The 16,819-nt window shown below is 43.0% G+C and overlaps 1 protein-coding gene across 3 annotated transcripts in view; it reads left to right on the top strand.

Moving 5' to 3' along the window:
- PIGL (phosphatidylinositol glycan anchor biosynthesis class L) overlaps positions 1-16,819 on the top strand; it is an 85,325-nt gene that overhangs the window by 64,118 nt on the left and 4,388 nt on the right. For 2 of the 3 annotated variants that reach the window (XM_075994052.1, XM_012747868.3), the window contains 2 exons: positions 541-674; positions 8,844-9,146. In XM_075994052.1, coding sequence (XP_075850167.1) covers positions 541-674; positions 8,844-8,950 — 241 coding nt within the window. In that variant the 3' untranslated portion in view covers positions 8,951-9,146. Of the gene's footprint in view, positions 1-540; positions 675-8,843; positions 9,147-16,819 lie in introns of those variants that run through there. The other variant, XM_075994051.1, reaches the window with a different exon arrangement.

The raw sequence follows: 16,819 nt of genomic DNA, 5'->3' as shown, positions 1-16,819 counted from the left end.
GTAGTATGTGCCCTTTCTGTGTGGGCCGACTGAGCCCGCCAAACTGTACGGTCCTTAAAAACGTGACTAGTCCATTTCATTCTTTTATCAACCCTGTGACACAGGCAGGTCTCACACTGTCAACACCATTTCACGGATTAAGAAAACTTGAGGCTCAGAGTGGTTAAGGGACAATGTCAAGTCTGTCGTCAGTCCTTGAGTGACAGAGCTGCAGCCAGGTCTCTGCCCTCCCGGTACAGCAATTCCTGTCCCCATCACCTTTCCCTTGGCCTTGAGGTAGCCAGATCCCAACCCGAGCAACCAGCCACTTCTTGTGAGGGCACGTGGCGGGTGGCAGGTAGCCAGCCGGGTCTTCAGTGGCCCTTTTGTTCTTCCTGGCCCCGGGAATGATGGGCAAAGAGCAGCTTTGGTGCCATGGCGACACCTGGCAACCCTGCGGCCACCGGCCTGCCCTTCTCTGAGCCACAGGGGAGAGGGAGGGTGCTGGGGGGAGTCTGGCTGGGGCCACCAGGCTCCTCACTGTCCCCGCCCTCCCACCAGGGTGCTCCGTGCTCACGCTGCAGTCTGTGAATGTGCTGCGCAAGTACCTCTCCCTCCTGGACCTGCCCTGGTCCCTGCTCCACGCCCGGGACGTCCTCTTCGTGCTCACCAGCGCAGAAGTGGCACGGGCCAAGGTGAGGATGGCAAATTCCTGGTCACCTCGACTTAGATCCGTGCCCCAGACCCCCGGCTCCTCAAAGCCCTGCCCTGCAGAGGCCCGGAGCGAAGGCCTTCCATGGTGGCTCAGCGTCTGTGCCTGACTGTGAGGAGCAGGCTGGACCTTGGGAGACATAGATTTTCAATGACTTTGGCCTTCTTTTCTGATTATGAAAGTGAAGATGGGCGTGGTGGCTCATGGCTATAGTCCCAGCTACTCAGGAGGCTGAGGCAGGAGGATTGCTTGAGCCCAGGAGTTCAAGACCAGCCGGGGCAACATAGCAAGATCTGCTTCAATTAAAAATAATAACGCACCTAAGTGGTCACATAAGTACTACAGTAATAGGGTATTGGGCAGGTGGGAGGGGGGAGGGGGGCGGGTATATACATACATAATGAGTGAGATGTGCACCATCTGGGGGATGGTCATGATGGAGACTCAGACTTGTGGGGGGAGGGGGGAAAAGGGGATTTATTGAAACCTTAAAATCTGTACCCCCATAATATGCCGAAATAAAAAAAAAATAATAATAATAACAATAATATGCTTTTTTAAAAAGTAAATAACACATGCTCATTGTAGACAATCTAGAACTACATAAAAGCATCAGGAAGAAAATGAAAATAAGAAAAATTACCTGCAATCCCACCACTCAGAGGTAATCATTGTTAACATAGTGGGCTACATCCTACTCTTTATATATATATATATATTTTTTTTCCTTTTTATTTCATCATATTATGGGGGTACAAATATTGTTAAGGGTACATATATTGCCCTTGCCATCCCTCCCCACCCCCGCCATGGCAGAGCTTCAAGTGTGTCCATCCTCCTGGTGGTGCACACCGCACTCATTATGTAGGTATACACCCTTCCCCTCCCCCCTCCCCTCCCGCCCCCCCATAAACGTTTTTTGTTTTTTTTTGACATTTTGGTTACATTTCATATCTTTGCCTCTCCCTATGAAGGGTTAGAGGTAAGCCCTCCCCCTCCACAGTGCTCCCCACATCCCTCAGATGTGGTCTCCTCCCACCCCCGAATCCCTGGTGAGCACCACCACCATGTGAGCACCATAGTGTCAATCAGTCAGCACCAATTTGATGGCGAGTACACGTGGAGCCCATTTTCCTGATCTTGTGTCGCTTCACTTTGGATAACAGGCTTAAGCTTAATCCAGGATATATAAACAGTGCTAGCTGGCTGTTGTTTCTTAGAATTGAGTAATATTCCATTGTGAGCATATACCATATTTTGATTATCCACTCATGAATTGATGGGCACTCGGGTTGTTTCCACGTCCTTGCAATAGTGAATTGTGCTGCCATAAACATTCGGGTGCAGATGTCTTTATAATAGAATGTCTTATGCTCTTTTGGGTAGGTGCCTAACAATGCTATTGCTGGGTTGAATGGTATTTCTGTTTCTAGCTGTTTGAGGTATCTCCAAATTCTTTTCCACAAAGGTTGCACTAATTTGCAGTCCCACCAGCAGTGTAAGAGTGTTCCTGTCTCTCCACCTCCTCGCCAGCATTTGTTGTTTTGGGATTTCTTGATACAGGCCATTCTCACTGGGGTTAGGTGGTATCTCATTGTGGTTTTGATTTGCATTTCTCTGATGATTAGAGATGTTGAGCATTTTTAATATGTATGCTATATATATATATATTTTTTAAATGCGATCACACAGTGCTTACTGTTTAAAACCTGCTTTAACAATATGTTATGAACATTTTCTCATGTGTGATTAAGTATTCGAGTTATATTGGCTGCCTATTATGCCATTGTATGGCTGTGCCATAAAATACATCACGAATCCCTTATAGTCGGACAGTTGATTTACCAGTTTTTCACTGTTACACACAGAGCAGTGCTCCCAGCGTGAGCCCAGGAGGATTCAGAGCTGTGGGAGGCTCTGTGGAGAGCCAGGGGGCAGCCCGCAGAAGCCGCTTTGCCAGCTGCGGGAGAGCTGGGCCCAGGGAGGCCCTGCTAGGGACACTCTCAGCTGTCAGTGGGGCGGTGGCTCTGAGTGCCACCATCATTAGGGAGACGGCAAGCGCAGGAGACTTGTTCCCCAGTTTGTCTCCAGGTGCAACCCCAGTGGACATGAGTCCATCGCTGAGGAAAGGGGAGCAGGGAGGGAAAACTGAGAGCTGAGCCAGGCGTGGTGGTGCATGCGTAGTCTCAGCTACTCAGGAGGCTGAGGTGGGACAGTCGCTGGAACCCAGGAGTTCAAGGCTGGCTTGGGCAACAAAGTGAGACCCCCACCCCATCTCATATTCTCGTTTCCTCTATAGTTCATTAATTTTGTGCTTTTTTATTTCTGTCTTCATTTATGTTTTATTCTATTTTTTTTTAAATCTCTTGAACTTGAAAGGTTAGCTTCATTTTCATTTTTGATCTTTAAGAAAAATACACTTTAATACTATTAATTTCCCTGGAGGTATTCCTTTAGCTACACTTGACAAGTTTCATGGTTCTCCCACTGCCATTTAGTTATAAGTAATTTATAGTTTCCATTGTGAGTTCCTATTTAATCTATGAGGTTTTTAGGGGTGTAGTTTATAGATTACAAATGGGCTGGGCGAGGTGGCTCATGCCTATAATCCTAGCACTCTGGGAGGCTGAGATGGGCGATCGCTCAAGGTCAGGAGTTTGAAACCAGCCTGAGCAAGAGCGAGACCCCGTCTCTATCCAAAATAGAAAGAAATTAATTGGTCAACTAAGAACATATATAGAAAAAAATTAGCTGGGTATGGTGGCACATGCCTATAGTCCCAGCTACTTGAGAGGCCGAGGCAGAAGGATCGCCTGAGCCCAGGAGTTTGAGGTTGCTGTGAGCTAGGCTGATGCCATGGCACTCACTCTAGCCCAGGCAAGAAAGTGAGACTGTCTCAAAAAAAAAAAAAAAAAAAAAGTGTGTGTCAGTCCTCATTGTTCATAGTTCCATATTCGTGAGTGTGCCTATACTTGCTAAAATTCATTTATAACTTCAAAATCAATACTCTCGGATGCTTTTGTGGTCACTCACAGACACAGAGCAGTGAAAAACCTGAGTCACGATGCACACGTGCATGCTCCCAAGCAAGGTTGAATAGGCAACACTCGCCTTCTTGTTTCAGCTCTCATGCTGTAAACAGACGTCCTTTTCCTGGTATATTTAATGCCCCATTTTTCTCATTTTTGTGGGTTTTTAAATTTTGTTGTTTGGGCCGGGCGCTGTGGCTCACGCCTGTAATCCTAGCTCTTGGGAGGCCGAGGCGGGCGGATTGCTCAAGGTCAGGAGTTCAAAACCAGCCTGAGCAAGAGCGAGACCCCGTCTCTACTATAAATAGAAAGAAATTAATTGGCCAACTGATATATATATATAAAAAATTAGCCGGGCATGGTGGCGCATGCCTGTAGTCCCAGCTACTCGGGAGGCTGAGGCAGAAGGATCACTCAAGCCCAGGAGTTTGAGGTTGCTGTGAGCTAGGCTGACGCCACGGCACTCACTCTAGCCTGGACAACAAAGTGAGACTCTGTCTCAAAAAAAAAAAAAAATTTTGTTGTTTAAAATGGCCTCTAAGAATGGTGCTAAAGTGTTGTCTTGTGTTCCTAAGCACAAGAGGCTTACATGTGTTTGATAAGCTTCATTTAGGCATGAGTCATGGTGCTATTGGCCATGAGTTCAATGCTAATGAATCAACAATATATATTACATAAGAAGTTTTGAAGTAGAAACACATAAAACAAAGTCATATGTTGATCGATATTGATCTGTTGATGAAAATGTGGCCAGAGGCTTACAAGAACCCAGCCCTGTGTTTCCCCTAGGAGCGATGGTTTAGTAGCCACTCCCTCAGTGTCCTCAGTGCCTTTATAGAACATAACTACTACAAATAGTGACAATCGACTGGATAGATGTTTGTGTGCATGTGGTCTTTTGGTTGTTGATTTATAATTTAATAGCTTTGTGGTCTGGAAATGTGGTTTACATAATACTGATTTTTAAAAATTTATTGAGATTTCCTTAGTGCCTTAATTTATGATTAGTTTTTGTAAATGTTAATATGTGTTCCTAAAAAGAACATATGTTCTCTACTTGTTGCATTCTGGGTTCTAGATATAACTAGTAGATCAAGCTTAGTGTTGGTCCAAACTTTTTTTGGAGACAGGGTTTCACTCTGTTGCCTGGGCTGGAGTGCAGTGGCATCATCACAGCTCACAGCAACCTCAAACTCCTGGGCTCAAGCGATCCTCCCACCTGAGCCTGCTGAGTGGCTGGGACAACAGGTGTGCATCACCAAGCCTGGCTAACTTTTGTATTTTTTGTAGAGATGGGGTCTCACTATGTTACTCAGCCTGGTGTCAACCTCCTGGCCTTAAGCAATCCTCCCACCTCAGCCTTACAGGTCAAAACTTTTGCATCTTTTTTTTTACCTTTTGATTTATTACTTTCTGATACAAGTATGTAAAGATCTCCCATCTTGAATCAGGATGTGTCCATTTGTCTTTATCAATTTTTACTTAATGTGTTTTTAGGTGCAGAAAAAAAATCAAAGCTCTTATACCTTGTTAGCAGATTATTCCCTTTATTACCCTATAATGTCTCTCTTTAGTAATGGTTTCTGACTTACATACTATTTTAATAATATTGCTATACTACCTTTCTTTAGGTAGTATCTGCATGATTTATCTTTTTGTTTCTTTAATCCTTTAATATTAGGAAGTAATATTCAGGAGCTGAATGATACAGTACAATATAACTGGTAAAAATCATAATTTTGAAGGCTTTTGTTGTGATTTTTAGTTGTGTTTTCTTTTTTTTTTGAGACAGAGTCTCACTTTGTTGCCCAGGATACAGTGAGTGCCGTGGCGTCAGCCTAGCTCACAGCAACCTCAAACTCCTGGGCTCAAGCAATCCTCCTGCCTCAGCCTCCCGAGTAGCTGGGACTACAGGCATGCCCCACCATGCCCGGCTAATTTTTTCTATATATATTAGTTGGCCAATTAATTTCTTCCTATTTATAGTAGAGACGGAGGTCTCACTCTTGCTCAGGCGGGTTTCGAACTCCTGATCTCGAGCAATCCGCCTGTCTCGGCCTCCCAGAGTGCTAGGATTACAGGCATGAGCCACCTCGCCCGGCCTAGTTGTGTTTTCTGAAAGTAGCATATAGTTGGATTTTTTTAAAATCCTGCTCTGAAATATCTTATAGGGAGTATATTTAGTATTTGGACTTACATTTACTATCTAATTTTGTGTTTTCTAAACCATTTCTCCCCTCTCCCCCATTTCCTGCCTTCTGTTGGGTTGGTCAGGTTTTGCACGGCCCCTCTTCCTCATTTTCCCTGCTGTTTGTGTGACTGCTAAAATTTTAATACCATCCATAACTATAAAATTCGAAGTATAGAGTTATTCGGTATTCGTCCTCCTTAGCACAAGAAATTATGTGTTTTAACTGCACGTGACCACCTGCCATTGATGTTGTGGCTCACAGTATTGTCACTGTTGCACAGGGGACTCCTGGCCCCCTATGGTTCCTGTGTCCCACACATTTCCTCTGGGTTCACTTTTTGCTGATGCATTTCCTTTAGTAATTTTTATAATGAGCGGGAAGATATTTTTGGTTGTTGAATTTGGGACGTTTTTACCCTCTTCCTCTGTGCTGAGAGTTTGCAGTTGCTGGAAGGCCAGAGTCGGATCCTCTGACAGCAGGCCCGGCCGCCTCTGAGCCAGTAGGTAGCTCGGCTCAGTGCCGGTCTCAGGCATCGGACTGGCCGTGCACTGCAGCTGGCCGCCCAGTGGACAGCATTTCTTCACCAGCCTCTTCTCAGAGGCTACGGAGACCCTGGTTCTAGCAGGACCCAAGCTTCAAGTGTGGGGACCCTCTCTGGCAGAACCCCCGCCCACGCACCCTCCATCTCGGCCGTTCTCACACCTAGATTAGTGTCCCTGGGGTTCAGGGTGCTGCTGCTCTGAGTTCTGAGCTGCTCATGCCTTTCTTGTTGTGTCTATATTGGTGTCATTGCTGTATGTTTAGAACAGAACACATGACTTCTCTGCCTCATCTTGACCATGTCAGAAGAATGGAATTATTTTGAGGATAAGAAAATAAAATAAAATAACTTTTTGCGAGCAAAGTGGAAAGGATCAAATGATATTAATAGAACCCATTGTTTAAACTTTTTTTTCTTTTTTTTTTATTATTTCAGCATATTATGGGGGTACAAATGTTAATGTTACGTATATTGCCCATGCCCCCCTGTTTAAGATTTAAATGAAATAGGTATGAAACTTGCTACAGCCTTTCTGGGATGCAATAGTAATGAATGGTAGAAGTCTTCTCAGAAATTGTTCCTATTTTTTGAGATTCTTGATACATTAAGTGAAAACAGGTTATAGGGCAATGTATATATAATGTAATACATTTTACACATACACATATACATGAAAAAAAATCAAAGAAACTAATTACCTCTGGATGGTGTGACTTTAGGTGAGTTTAATTTTTTTCTTTTTAATCTTTAAACATTTTAAAAGATAATCATGTATTATTTATATAATTTAATAGACTCACACCTACTCTGACCCAATAATTTTTATTTCTAGAATTTAATCCTAAGCAAATGAACAAAGATATGTCCAGAAATATATGTGCAAGGATGATCATTAGAATAATTTATAATAGCTAAAATAGGAACTGAAGGATACAGTACTATCTAACCAGTAAAATCACAGTTTTGAAGGATATGTAGTGAAAATGCTTCAAAAGAGGGGAAAAAGCAGAAATACAAAATCGCCCATAAAATTTGGTATGTTTTATTAGTCCCTTGGAAAATATGAATAAAAATTAATAGAAAAATATAGCTCGGAAAAATCCACGTTGGCAACAGATAATTTCTGTAAGTGCCCATCTTATTGAATAAGTGCTGACAGTCATGGAAAGATGAGGGGTCTCAGTAGATAGCATGATATGAAACACCCTTGCCACTTGGTAATTATTACAAGTAGAAAAATCAAGTGTGATTTGGACTACAGAGTTCATCCCTTCTGTCAATGTTTTGCTAAACATTTAATTTTTATTATGGTCTTTAAAATTTTAACACCATTCTGTCAGTTGATAAACCCATTTTATTTGACAATATCTTTGATTTAAACTTTTCAGTTGTATTTCCTGTGGAAACAATGCTGTGTAGCGTTTTGCCTGAGTATTTCCTGTGGTGATAGTTCTGCCCGAATTCCCTTTACCAGTTAAAGCTTGGTCATTACAGGTGTTCATATCTCTAAAGTCATGTATGTTCTAACAGTAAATATAAAATGAGTTCTTTACATAAAAGTTCACAATGATACTAGCTTAGAGAGGCTGTTTAACTATGGTATTAATACTTAGAGAAAGACAGGCAGCAACCTTTTATTTTATTTATTTATTTATTTTTAGGCTATCCCTTGGGGAGCTTTTTTGTTTGTTAGCCATCAGCAACTTAAACTAGTTAAATCAGTTGCTATAATGTATTCTGCTTCAAAAAAGAACTATACTAAGTCTGAATGACAATATACATCTCCCCCACGGAGTGGGAAGTGCAGCCCATACCTGCGTGCCATTCCTTTTCTTCTTCTCCGGGTGGTGGCTGTATCTCCCCGGATTACCTGGCGCGGCGGAGCTGGGCACGGTGCTCCAGGGCTGCTTCGCGTGACACACGCTGCTTGGATGTGTCCGGGCGTGTGGGGAGGAGCAAAGTGATTAAGAGTGCAGGCTCTGAGTTCCAGTCTCAGCTCTACTTCCTGCTAGCTATTTGAGATTGATGAGTTTCCTCGTCTGTTTATTTTTTAAAAAGCAATACTAATCGTACTTAACTTACTGGGTTGTTAGTGTTGAGATGGGCGCGAGGACTGTTCTGCCAGTTTCCCGGTGTCTTAGGATGAGTGCTCTGGCTTCTGTTAGCATCATCTGCTGTAATCCCAGGGAAGTACGTGCAGGATGGGAAAGGGAGGTGGTGACTGGAGGCCAGTCCAGAGGGCTCCTGGGTTATAGGAAGAAGCCATATAAGGATAAGGCATAAAGTATTTCAGTGGGAGGAAGGATTAAAGGTGAGGAGGCCAGAACTGAAAGTAATGGAAACAGCTCGAGTGCAAGTGTTCCATAACTGGTTCTCTTTGATTCTTCTAGAGAGCCATGTCCTGCCACCGCAGCCAGCTCCTCTGGTTCCGCCGCCTCTATGTTCTGTTCTCCCGGTACATGAGAATCAACTCACTGCACTTCCTCTGAAGCCTTGAAGAGTTTTCAGATTCAAGGAACAAAGGGGGAAAGAGACCAGGAAGCACAGGGGACCTGGCCTGGCGCTGGCGTATTTGCCTGAGCCAGAGGAGAGCCCACCTAGAGCAGCCTCTGCAAAAGGGAGCCCATGGCGGCCGGGCGCTGTCCAGACCTCAGCTTCCTCCTCTGGAAAAAACCCAAAGAACCAAAAACAAAGCAACCCAAGGATAATAATAGGTACCCTGCTAGCGTCTCAAGTCCTTGTGAAAACGATTTGCATGATGGCACAGTGTATGTTGAAAACCTAGCACAGAGCCTGGGCAGGTCACTGTTATCATAAATGAGTGTAAAAGTGCCCTAAAAACACTTCACAGATGTGATTTTTACATAGTTTCTAACGTGGGCTCACCAAACACACACACACAAAATGCAATAGTCTATGTAGAATTAGTTTAACCATAATTCTTTTAATTTTTCTTTGTGGCCTATTTATCAGAACTTTTATCCAAGGAAAACTTGCTCTGTTTGACTCGACAGTCATTGACCGGAGCATCCATGTGCAGAGCACTGAGGGGGCACGGTTTATACAGAGACGATTGCATGGGCCTGCCTCAGAGAGCTTACAGTTCAATTTCTCAGCTCTCAGTCTTTTGGGGAAGTAAGAAATAAGAAGAGAAATTTGGAACTTTTTCATTTTTTAACATTCAAGAACCTGATGTCTTAAAATTGTCCTACATGCTGGGCATGGTGGCTCACACCTGTATTCCCAGCAACTTGGGAGGCTGAGGTGGGAGAATTGCTTGAGGACACAAATTTGAGAACAGCCAGGCAACTTAGTGAGACCCATCTCTAAAAAAATGAAAAAAATTAGCTGGGCATGGTGGCGTATGCCTATAGTCCCAGCTACTCAGGAGGCTGAGGTGGGAGGATCACTTGAGCCTAGGAATTAAGTGATGATCGTGCCACTGCACTCCAGCCTGGGTAACAGAGTGAGACCCTGTCTTCAAAAAATAAAAAAATTGTCTTGTAAACAGAAGCTCTCTGAAAGGTCTGGCTTGCAAATTACTCTTAGAGTCCAGTTAATGGTCCCAGAAGTGGCCTGTGGCAGGGACCCATAGTGGTGAAGAGCACAGGTTGGTGATCCTGGGTTCGAAGCCACAATGACCAGCGACGTAACCATAGGCAAGGTGCTGAACCTTTCTCTGCCTCAGTTCTCTCATCTGCAAAATGAGAGAGAATCATAGCAGTCTCAACGTCAGAAAACTGAACTAGAGGAGTCATGAAGGTGCGTAAGAAAGGGGCTGGTCTGCACTGCCCAGTGAGCATTCCCTCTGTTAGAGGAAGCCCTGAATTGCTTTCTCCATAGCAGCAGTTAGAGACCTGCTTGTTCAGCCTCTCCACCCAAACCCGCTCTGCTCTGCTCAGTGCCGCCATTGTCTAGAACGCCTCCTAGGGACCACAGGAGACTGACAGAGCTATTAGGCCCTGACGCTGCAATCGAAAATGCAGATCTGATTATTGATTTGTCTACTTAAAAACTGTCAACAGCTCCTAATAGCCTTCATATAGTGTGACCAGAAGCAAGTCACAAACACTGGCTAGAGTGTCGTAGGACAGGCTGACTTCTGTCCTGCTACTGGGAAGGCAGACACTGACCTTGCCTTTCTGGACAGCAATTCTCAATGTGTACTAAGAGCTTTTTAAATATGCATTCCCTATGACCTAGGGAATATTTAGAAAGTCAAAATGATACACACAGTATAAGATCATGAGAGTATTACTTACAATAGCAAAACTGGAAAAATCCAGGGATGCAATTGTATTTTGAAACAAGGAAAAATGTAAATGTTTGCACTATCTTAAATTTTTTTTTTTTGAGACAGAGTCTCACTTTGTTGCCCAGGCTAGAGTGAGTGCCGTGGCGTCAGTCTAGCTCACAGCAACCTCAAACTCCTAGGCTCAAGCAATCCTCCTGCCTCAGCCTCCCAAGTGGCTGGGACTACAGGCATGAGCTACCATGCCCGGATAATTTTTTCTATATATTTTTAGTTGGCCAATTAATTTCTTTCTATTTTTAGTAGAGACAGGGGTCTCGCTCTTGCTCAGGCTGGTTTCGAACTCCTGACCTTGAATGATCCACCTGCCTCAGCCTCCCAGAGTGCTAGGATTACAGTGCACTATCTTAAATTTTTAAAAGCAGGTTCGGAATTGTACAAATCCCATTTTTGCTAAATGAATGTACATTTTGTACAAATATAACACACACACACACACATATATATATATCAAAGGATATATATCCAAAAGGTAAATACTAACTAAAGGTCATCTTTCGACAATGAACATTTATAGTTTTAAAGGATTTTTTTATTGTTGTTTATTAATACTTTTGATTTGAGAAATACTTTTGATATAATGTGAAGTTTAAAAAACATGTATAGCCAGTGTGATTTCAATTATATAAAGAAACAATGCTGGCTGGGCGCAGTGGCTCATGCCTGTAATCCTAGCACCCTGGAAGGCCGAGGCGAGTGGATCATTTGAGCTCAGGAGTTCGAGACCAGCCTGAGTGAGAGCGAGACCCTGTCTCTACTAAAGTAGAAAAAATTAGCTGGGCATGGTGGCATGCCTGTCGTCCCAGCTGTTCGGGAGGCAGAGGCAGGAGGATCGCCTGAGCCCAGGAGTTTGAGGTTGCTGTGAGGTAGGCTGATGCCACGGCACTCTCTCAACCCAGGCAACAGAGTGAGACTCTGTCTCATAAAAAATTAGCTGGGTGTGGCAGCACATGCCTGTCGTCCCAGCTGTTCAGGAGGCAGAGGCAGGAGGATCACTTGAACCCAGGAGTTGGAGGTTGCAGTGAGCTACGATGGCACCACTGCACTCTAATATGGACAACAGAGCGAGACGCACTGTCTCAAAAAAAGAAAAGGGTAGACATCGAAACACTGTTTATAATACAATAGAAAATACTGAACCAGTCCAATTTCCATCAATTAAGGATTGGTTAAATAAATTGTGAGTATATGCAGTAAAATACCATAAAGCTATTTTAAAAAAATAAAGCAATACACTTATATGGAAAGATCTCCAAGGCATATTGTTAAGTGAAAAAAGCAAGATGCAGGGCAGTGTTAGAGAATGCAACAATTTGTGAGAAAAGATGTATGTCTACACATGCATGTGTAAACATGCATGTGTAGACATACAGGATATCTCTGCAAACAGCACTTGCCTCTGAAGAAGGCAATTGGGTGAGAGGAGGGGGATGGATAACTTTTTGTCCTTTTGAATTTTTGTTACCATGTCCATACATTACCTATTCAAAATATTTTTAAATCTTTGGGTTTAGAAAGATGTATAGAATTATCAATAGTTGCTTCTGGGTTATGAGATTTGAGACCTACTTTCTGCCTCTTTACCTTTGTTCTACTGTACATTCCAACTTTTTAAAAAGACAAATTAATTAAAATATTAATTAAGTAATAAATTAATTAAAAATAAACCAGTGTTTCTATTTACTGAATGCCAGGTGGATGTGCTTGAGGGCAAGATCCCACTGGCCCTCTCTCCATCCTAGCACCTTCTCGGGCGGCACACAGCAGCCAGTGAGCATGCTCAGAGGGTGGCTGCACCTGAGGCTTCAGGTCTACTCTGGGTCTGGAACAGCGCTAGGCTCTCCTTGGCGCCAGGAGAGAGCCAAGGGACAGCAGCACGGGAGGGAAGAAAGTCCCTGGAGGCCTGTAGGGCAGCCACTAGCAATGCCTTGGCAGGAAAAGTACCCTCCAGGTGGAATATAGCCCTGGGGACACTTGTCTTATCAAGAAAAAAATGTCCCTGTGGAAATTATGAAAAAGCAGCCCTTCCTCCAGGCAGACACACTCCCGCCCCAGGGCACAGCCTGGCAGAGGGGCACAGAATTAAGCATCCACTTAGCCAGATTAATCTTTTGTAGTTAACAACCTGTAAGACTAGGCAGCAGCCTTGAAGCCTAGAGCAAAGATCAGAATTTTATGGTTCCTTGAAGGAACATGGGAAAAAAGAAACAGAGAAAGAAACCCTCCCTCCCCACCAAAAAAGATCTCAATTAAGAATCCCCTTGGGAGGGACTGTATCCACTTGCTTAGAGTCCTAGGAGGGCCGTGGGGTGAGGGTGCTGAGGTTAGTAGAGTCCCCCATGCCCACCCCCTCCTCAGCACAGGGCTCATGGCTTGCCAGCTCCCCCGACTTGGCCACTACTCAGGAATCCTGACCCATTAAGGAAACACAAAAACCAAGAAGGGAACCCTTACCTGAGGGGGCTCAGAAGGAGGGGAGTTCCATTCCCTGGAGCAGACAGATCTCACTCAAGTAGCAGTTAACCGAAGAAACTATCAAAAGCAATAATGAAAGCTCAGGCACCAGCCCACACAAAAAAGGGTGCATCTCAGTGGTGGCCAAATCAGTAATGTGTAATATCAACTAGAAGATATATCTCAGAACAAAGAGGGGAAGAAGTTAAGAAATGGCAATCATGGTGGAAAAGAATGAAAAATACATCCAGGAAAACTAATGTGAATAATGGAAGTTCCAGAAGGAGAAAAAGCTACAGATGGGGGAGGGGGTAATAAAGGAGAAATTCCATAATCTGAAAGAGACTTGAGCCAGCACGTTGCAAGAGCCCACCACATCCTAAGCAGCTTTGATATTTTTAAAAAATACACAGATATGCTATGAAATTCCTCAGTTCCAAGTGAGAGGAGAGAAATGAAAGAATTCTAAAGGTCTCCTCTGGGGCCAAGGAGAGGCTATGGAGGTAGAGCCTCATGGTGCAGGGTGACAAATAGTGGACAAGTATACTTATTTAGGGTTTTCAACAGCAAAGAACCCAAACTCTGTAACATAATTTGGAGTTTTATTATGAGCCAAGTATGAATGATCATGGCCTGGAGCCATGCCCAGGAATCCTTGAGCAAGTGAACTTACCATGGCTGGGTTACAGTTTTGTTTCCTCTTTCAAAAATATGAAGAAAAGCCAATTGAGATTAATTTTGGGAGGAAGAGGCAATGGAGAAGACCCTTTAAAATGTACCTCCAAATCAAAATTAGGAGCCCAAACAACACATTCATGGGAAAAGGACCAACAGCTCAGAATAAACCAGGACCATCAACCAAGAATGTGAGGTCCAGAGCTCAGACGACTTATTGGTTCTGACCAAGGAGAAGCTCAAAGGAGGCCATGCCAGTACTTGTTGCTGAGTTTGAGCTACTGCTTTGAGAGGTTCTGGGCCCCACATTGGGTGCTATCTTGTCAACAGAAAAGAACCCAAACTGTAAAATAATTTAAAGAGGTTTATTCTGAGCCAAGTATGAGTGACCACAGCCTAGAGCCACACCCAAGACACCTTGAGCAAGTGGTCTTGCCATGATTGGGTTACTGTTTGGTTTTATACATTTTAGGGAGACAGGGATTACATGTCAAGTCATAAATCAATACATGGAAGGTGTACATTGGTTTGGCCCCAAAAGGTGGGACATCTTGAAGTGGGGGTAGGGATTACAGGTTATAGGTGGGTTTAAAGATTCTTTGATTTGTAATTAGTTAAAGAAATGAAGCTTTGTCTAAAGGCTTGGAATGTTTTTTTTTTTGAGACAGAGTCTCACTTTGTTGCCCAGGCTAGAGTGAGTGCCGTGGCGTCAGCCTAGCTCACAGCAACCTCAAACTCCTGGCTCAAGCAATCCTTCTGCCTCAGCCTCCCAAGTAGCTGGGACTACAGGCATGTGCCACCATTAAAGGCTTGGAATGTTTTAAGTTAAGATAAGGAAGTCTGCTAATCAGAGACAAGTCAGGGACATAGACTCATGAGTAAATTGAGGTGTGGTTTCATGTTTCATCTTGCATAGCCTTGGGCCTGTTAATGAGTTACAGAGGACATTTCCAAGAAGGGAGGGAGCATGGAAAGGCGAGTCTGACCTCCCTTCTCATAGCCAGCAACTCAGCTTTAGGGTATTTCTGGAGTTTTCTTGGGCAAGAAGGAGTCTGTTCAGTTGGCTAGGGGGCTCAAACTTTTATTTTAGTTCACAGAGTTTAGTCTGAATTGTGAGGGATTGCAAGGTAACTGCCTACAGAACTGAAAAGCTTATAGCTTCCAAATTAACAGAGGAGAAAGCAGAAAGTGAAGAGAAATTTAAAAGTTGACAAAGAAAGAATAGAAAGAAAAGAGGAAGGAAAGTATAAAGCGTAATAAATATAATGGGATTAATACAAAATATAAAAATCAGATAATTACTTTAAAAATATATGAATGGGCTAAATTTCCCTACCAAAACAGACCATCAAGTTAACTTAGAAAACAAAATCTAGCTACATCTAAAAGTGACAAAGACTAAAAATAAAGGATGAGCCATACACCATACAGGAGGCAAACAAAAAAGAAGAGCAACACTATAAATCCAGGTCAAGCCGAATATGACATCAAAAAGCATGAAACTAAACAAAAATGGGCATTTTATAATGAAACAGGTTCACTCCATGAGACGATATGCACCAAACATCACAGTAGCCAGATATATGAAACAAAACCTCCCAGAAAAATAAGATCTTTATAAAAAAAAAAAAACACAGTAATAGTAGGAGGCTTTAATATTCTTCCAGAATTTTGGCAAATCAAGTTGGCAAAAAGTAAAAACATAGAGCATTTTAATAAAGTAAACATTCACATCTTATGTGATAGAACATTTGCAAAAGTCATTTGTTTATTGGCAACTGAGAAATCCTTAATAAATTCCCCCTATCATAGAGATTTTGCAGGCCACATTTTTAAATCATGATCAGATAATGTGCACATAAATAATAAAATTACTAAAAGGGGAGGAGAACAACCCTACTTGGAAATCAAGAAGCCCCTTACTGGGCTGGGTATAATGGCTTACGCCTGTAATCCCAGTGCTTTAGGAGCCCAAGGTGGGAGGGTTGCTTGAGACCAGGAGACCAGCCTGGGCAACATAGTGAGACCCAGTCTCTACAAGAAAAAGTAAATCAAAAACTTAGCTGGGCATGGTAGCATGCACCTGTGGTCTTAGCTACTCTGGAGGCTGAGGTGGGAGGATCCCTTGAGACCAGGAGTTAAAAGTTACAGTGAGCTATGATGGTGCCACTGCACTCCAGCCTGGGCAACAAAGTGAGACCCTGTCTCTAAAAAGACCCCCAAAGCCCCAAGAAACCCTTCCTAAATAACCCCTGGATCAAAGAGGAAATCAAAATTGATATTACAAATTTCTACAAAATAATAAAAATTACTTATTTTATGTGGAATCTGTATTTAATTTATAGTCTTAAATGCTTTATTTTCAAAAAGATTGAAAATAAGTGAACTGCATGATTCAATTTAAAAAAATAAAAAATATAAACCAATAGGAAGGATTTAATACAGATGAAAGATAATATAAGTGAAACCAAAAAATAGTGTAAAGGATAATAAATCTTTGAAAAATGAAATAAGCAGACACATGGTAAGTCTAATTAAGAAAAGAGAAAATAAAAGTGTCGTTATTAGGTACAGAATGGACACATAGCCATCAAAATGGAAAAGACTGAAAAAATGATGAGAGATTATACACAACTCTATGGTAACAAAATTGCAAATCTAGAGGAAATGGATGATTTCCTAAGCAAATACAGGACCACAAAACTCTACCACAATATAATGAACAAGGTCGAAACACTTCAATTCCATAAACTGTATGGTGGCATTATTGCAAGATTAACATAAACCGTGTGCGTGTGCGTGCGCGTGCGCGTGCGTGCGTGTGGTCTCGCTAGGCGGGAGCGCAGTGGCTATTCACAGGGCGATCATCACGCACTGCGGCCTGGAGCTCCTGGGCTCTAGCGATCCTCCCTGCTCAGCCTCCGG

Source organism: Microcebus murinus, chromosome 18, assembly GCF_040939455.1.
Source record: "Microcebus murinus isolate Inina chromosome 18, M.murinus_Inina_mat1.0, whole genome shotgun sequence".
In the NCBI taxonomy this organism is placed as follows: Eukaryota; Metazoa; Chordata; class Mammalia; order Primates; family Cheirogaleidae; genus Microcebus; species Microcebus murinus.
Note: the sequence above shows the minus strand (reverse complement) of the source record. Positions and strands in the feature narration are given on the sequence as shown.